The sequence below is a fragment of the Glycine max genome, chromosome 3 (assembly GCF_000004515.6).
Source record: "Glycine max cultivar Williams 82 chromosome 3, Glycine_max_v4.0, whole genome shotgun sequence".
NCBI lineage: Eukaryota > Viridiplantae > Streptophyta > Magnoliopsida > Fabales > Fabaceae > Glycine > Glycine max.
Genome location: NC_016090.4, coordinates 34654069 through 34660383, shown reverse-complemented (window position 1 = coordinate 34660383; position 6315 = coordinate 34654069). Strand labels below are relative to the sequence as shown.

At 28.5% G+C, this 6315-nt stretch overlaps 1 protein-coding gene across 1 annotated transcript; it reads left to right on the top strand.

The window, feature by feature from the left end:
- The first annotated feature begins 1252 nt into the window (after positions 1-1252).
- On the top strand, positions 1253-1744 carry LOC102667297 (zinc finger protein 10-like). The gene has a single exon (XM_006577601.1). It carries the CDS (start codon positions 1253-1255, stop codon positions 1742-1744), a length of 492 nt encoding a protein of 163 aa, XP_006577664.1.
- The last annotated feature ends 4571 nt before the right edge of the window (positions 1745-6315 follow it).

Sequence of the window (6315 nt, the reverse complement as noted above, 5' to 3'; positions counted from 1 at the left end):
GGGTGAAGGCCAAGTCTGTGGCCTTGAGTACGTGGGAGGGAGAGTGAGAATACAGGGAGCAGACACGATACAGGGTGCAGAGGTAGTCAAATATTAAAAATAACATAAAATATTCTAAGACAGTTTAATAAAATACAAAATCATCTTAAAATCATAATTTTTTAAAATGATTTTCAAAAAATCAATGGTGAAATAACAATTATTCTAGTTTCTAACATGATTTTTTTAAAACCATCGTATAATATAATGATTATATTTATTGTCATTAGATAATTTTTTATTAACTTAACATTAAATCAATATCGTAAAAAAATATTTTTCTAATAATATAAAAAGTGCATTTTTCTGTTTAAAGTATAAAAGTTCATATTATCGAGATGCTAAATTTCACTATTTATTTTTAAGAAACACATTAATTATACCAACATGTGATTTATTTAATTAATACATGTTTACTTTATCAGTATGAAATTCAAGTTTTATGTATAAACAAAATCTCCATTGAAATCCCATGTAAGATACTTATAACCTAAACACGAAAAAGAAAAAGAAAAAAACACATGCACATGACAGCAGGTTTGGTAACCTATTAGCTACGACATCGAAAATAAGTCAAATTCTAAACTATGAGTTAAAAAAATAATTTGCATTTTTTCAAAAAGAATTATACCAATTGATTAAAGTGAGAAAGAATTCAAGGAAACGTGATAAAAAAATTATTATTTAGGTTGAAGGGTCAATTTTAAATTCTTGTTATCTATATCAGTTTATGTATAATGAGTAGGTTTCTTTATATACATATTAACATGATTTTGTTTCTTATTCAATCATTATTCATGTTTGAATTGGAAAAATAATAGCAGCTTCAAAAAGTAAGTTTCTTTAAAAATAGTCATTTGGTTGAATATTGTCTCATAGATTGAATAATTCTTATTTTTCTTACAAAGGAAAAGACTTCAATCAGGATATATAACTTTTACAAACATTGTTATGATCGATATATCATCTAGTTATGGCCTCTCATCAGATCCATCTTTTCCTTTTAATGTGATTATCATGTCCAACATGAGACCACTGACTTAAGAATATTTTCCATCTAAAGGTAGCCGCAATGCTGAATCGTCTCTTAATATATACCCATGCCATGTCCTCCTTTCACAAATGCACAACACAAATAATTAACCTTTCTCCCTGCAAACATTTTCAACTTCTTTTTCTTAGGTTCTAAAATATGTCATCAGTAAGAGAAACCATGAAGCGCAAGATCGAGGAAGTGGAAGAAGAGAATCAGTTCTCATGTATGTTCTGCAGCAAAAAGTTCTCGAGTCCTCAAGCTCTAGGAGGACACCAAAATGCCCACAAAAAAGAGCGAAACCTCTTGATCAGTATGGATAAAGAAAAAGAGATGAATGCTCTTGGATTTAGCCCAGCTAATGTTCCCATGCAATCTAGGGCACCGTTTTATCCGTATTCATCACATTTATACATGTCAAACCTTCCCTTGCAAGCAAGGACACTCCCTTATAATGGTGCATACATGCACCCCATGACAGAACCTGGTTATTGCATTAACCAACGATTTTCCTTACCAACATCTCCATTGATTACTCGGAGTGAATCTACAAGACCCATTGTTGGTTCTTCTTCTAGTGTTGGTGCTGGTTTTGGTCAACTTCAGGGAAGTCCAAGTGAATCAAATAAAGAATCACGTCCAGAAGTTTTGGATTTGTCACTAAAACTTTGAAGTTCTGTCATTTTAGACAAATTTTTATCACATAATTATATAGTCTATTTTGCAGGTTCATTTTATCGTTTTGCTATTGTGTCTTTGTGTTTTTATATTCAAGAAGGAATGAATATATCAAAGAAGAAATCAAATATCTGATCCCTTTGCACACTGTCTTCTTGAATCAAATCATAGCTTGTGTTCCTCAGCCCATAAATCTATATATTTACCGGTACACGTTAATTTTTATAATTTACAATTAAATCAAATATCAAGTTTGTTATGATCTCACTATAGTTCTTACAACATATAAAATAGAAACGAGCTTTCATAAATTTAAGAATTAATTCAAACTCATAAAATTTACAAACTTCAATAAAACAAAAATATTACAAACTATATTCTAGTGAATGGAAATTTTAGGGACTAAGTTCTTTATTTCCTCTTTATATTTTGTATATAAGAAACTGACAAGCTATATGCAAAATAATGTGAACAAAAAAGTGATGACTTTGATTTGCCATCATTATGATGTCTTTTGTAGATGGTCCTTTTGTGAAGGTTGTGGTGTGGAAACTCTATTATGATGCTCAACTAGCTTTTGGCCAATTGCTTGATTTTTGTTGCGTCTCTCTAGCAGCAAAGGTGCTGCGTACGTATGGCAAGTTCACTAGATAGCACTCATTGAAACGTATATCAAACATAATTTTTTTTAATCTTATTAAATAAAAAGTATTTTGAAGATAATCTCATCAAGTAAGATTTTATTTATAGAGATTTTTTTATATTTGAGATAAACAAGAGAGTTTTATTCTTTATATTCCAAACTGGATGAATTATATATATGTTTTCTCTGGATCTCCCACCTCTGGTCAAGAATGAGGCAATTGCCTACCCCATATACAAATATAGTAAATAGAATATAAGTATACATATTTACTACAAATATAGAATATAAGTATACATATTACCAGAGATTTGCATACATATAGTAAATAGTTTTGAAAAACACTTGAGTTTTTCAATACCATTGTACAATGTTAACTCACAACACCTATTCTAATCGTTGTCTTCGTCATTAATGTGTTCCTCACCCTTTTCATCATCTTTGTCTTCCTCGTTAATGTCTAATGTCTTCCTGCTTTCCTTCAATGTCTTACACCTCATTAGTGTCTTCCTCACCCTTTTCAGCCTCATTGTCTTTCTCGTTAATGGCTTCGCTAGTTCTCCTTCAATGTCTTACTCATCCTTATCTTCTCATAGTTAAGGGTTTGGCCTTCAAAATCAGCCATTGGGGTATGAAAGAGAGGACCTAGCCCTATCCCAACCCAAAGTGAGGAGACAATAATCCAATATTTCCAATGGTGCACGGTGGTTGCCTAGGCATTTGCATTATCCAAATTGGAACTGTGAAGGCCATATGCTGCCTTTGTGAATGGATGAATGATGACATTCGTAGCCAACAGATTTGGCTGATTCCTCTAAAAGTAATTGAAGCTTTATGCTGGTAGCCTTGTTTTTGCTCTTTTTCTTTATCCCTTAGCATCTTGTTTTGCACCATAGGCCTAACAATTAATGTCTCGTAACTACTTGGAAATCTAGTATATGATGTCATGGACCCTATTTCCATTTGTTGGTGGATGAATGAAGGGGTAACTGCAAGATTTGAGTCCTGACCACACGAGGAGTACTTCAAAGGTGGAGGAACTAAAGCTGCATATCCATGCAATAGATATTGCAAGAATAATTATAGGATCATGTTCCATGTTAACAGTAGGTTCATTCACGATAATTGTAACCATCATGGGGGGTACAATTGTGGAATTGTTTGGATCCTAACTCGGTTGCTGGAATCCCTTTTTATGGTTGGTGTCGATTCCATCTTTGAAGTGCTTCGTCCTAATCTCAATTGCACGCGCTAATCATGATCCAAGGTTGGTGAAAGGAACCTCAATTGGTGATGACTTGAGTTCTCATCAATGTGCTAGAGTTGTGTTGGTGAGGAGAATTTCGATTGATTAGTTACGAAAACGACTAATTACAAATGTGTAATTTATGTTAGACAATTGACTTAAGAAAGAGATTTTATTCTTTTATTAGATTGTTAGTTCACTCTAAAAGAGCTCTCTTGCAGTTGTAGCATTGAAGTTGATTATGTTACGCTACTCATCATAAGAAAATGTGGTGAAGGAAATGTTGTAAAGGTCTAAAAACAATAAATAAATAAAGTGATCAATAAAGTTGTAGATTGAAAGTAAATAATTTAATTGAATGAAATTTGTTTGGACTGATAGGATACATGTGTTATCGGGATAAATATATATGTTTAAGATCTAATTTATCATGTTATTAATTTTATCAAATAATTATTTTTTATTTTATTATTATTTTATTAAATTGTTAATTTGATAATTAATTAATTAAAATTAGAGACTTGTTATTATGATAGAGATTATGATAATGAGAAACAAATCATTTATAATTTTAATTTAAATTATTCTTGATCATAAGATTATTGTAAATAGGACATCAATAATCCGAATAGATTAATATATATGTGATAATATTTATTGAATAAATATTAATAAATTTTATTTATTAATTTACATATATAGATGCATTACATGTGAATGTGATCATTGAACTGATTCAATTAAAATTTTTTAATGATTAAATTATCATAAACTATCAATAGAAAACTTTCAAAAAGAGGTTTAATAATTTTCTTTGACGTGAGATTGTTATAGTAATTAATAGGTTATTTGTTATGTTTTGATTCCATACACCTATTGCTTTGGAGTACTTGTTGAAGAGAGATTGAATATGATTAAATTAAATACATGTAGAATTAATGATTAATCAATAAGGAATCCATCAACTCTTGATAATGAGTTTGAACTATATAAATATTTATATCCTGACCAGGAAAATTAAATGAAAGAAGAAATGAGTTTCTTAAGTCATTATAATTTAACTCAAAAAGGAGTTTGACACTAGATTCTAAAGTTATCTCAGATTTATAAAGATGAAAGAAATTATTATATTATTCTTTTCATGATTTTTGAAAGTAAAACGCTACTTCATCTTATTCGGTAAGGTGTGTTGTTTGATGCATACCTTGATTAATATATTAATTTGATTAATATATTATTAGCTAAGTATTGAATCTACGGGATCACACTAACAGTGTTCTAATCTTTGTTAAAAAAATTATTTTAATATTTGATAATCAATTAAATTAGAGAATTTAATATGATCAAATGATTAATTAATTTCTTAAGTGAAATATTATTATATTTTTTGTTGGCACTGAAAATATAAATAATTTGAAATATTTGGTGAAAGAAAAAAAAACAAATCGGAGGATTTCATGTTTAGAATTTGGTTTGAAAAAATTGTTACATATACAAGTTGGACTTGATCAATTATTGTTTATAATTTCAAATTGCTAAATGGTTAGCAACAAGAAAATAACAAGGAATAATATTTTAAAATGGATGAAAAGATAATATATTGTTTCAATTTTATCATAAATCTATTGTCTTGGACGTGCTATAAAATACAACCTTAAGCTGCACGTTGTAGAGACTCGTGATCACTTCTCTTCTCATCCTATCGTAGCACTAATTATTATTCCACCTGTCAAAGTTGTTGACAAATAAAAATTAGTCTTGATGTCGATATACTCGAAATCTTCACATTATTAAAGAAAATTTGTATGCTTCAAGAACTTATCAAGTACACATTTAATATATCTTCTATTTAAATATAATTTAGATGCAAAATAGATCATTTTTAATCCATTGTGTGTTTTGAACACTTTTTTCCTTCATGTGTTTCATTGTAAAAAATTCTTATTTATAAGGTCATCTTTAATAGTGGTTCTTGAAATGAGATCTTAGTTTGAAGATCTAATCTTCCTAAGATTCATTATTAGAGTTGTCAGTCAGATCTCTACATAAAGATCTAATTCTTCTATAAGAATCATAAAGATTCATATTGTTTCCCAAAAACAATAATTTTTCTTGCTTATTGTGCATGATAGTTTATTTTTTTTTCTATTTATATTGTGCACGATAGTTTCTTTTCTATTTTCCTATTTCTATCATGCATGATAATTTTTTGCCCTTTTTTACCATTATTGTAGCGTTTGCAAATTTTTTTTAGACGTTACTATAACGGATCAATGTTTTCGGCCACCTTTAGCTCGATATCTTTGGGAATGTTTTAATCACAATAATGATGAAATTTAATTTTTATTGCTTAATGTCGATGTTTGTCTTTTTCCAATCAATTTTATGTATTATCATAAGTTTAAATTATATTAATAAATAAATATTTTAATTATTAATAAATTTTTTATTTCAGTTATAATTTTTTTAAAATTAAAAAATATAATTATTTATTTTTCATTATTTTAAAATAATTTATAAATAAATATTAGAAGATAAATATCTTGTGAGGTCTAAAAAAAATAGTTTAAGATGTTAAAAGGATATTTACTATTGAATAAAAAATTTAAAAGATGTTAAAAGTAACATTGTAAGATTTGATGATTAAAAATTCAAAATAGAATCTCCTATTGGAGA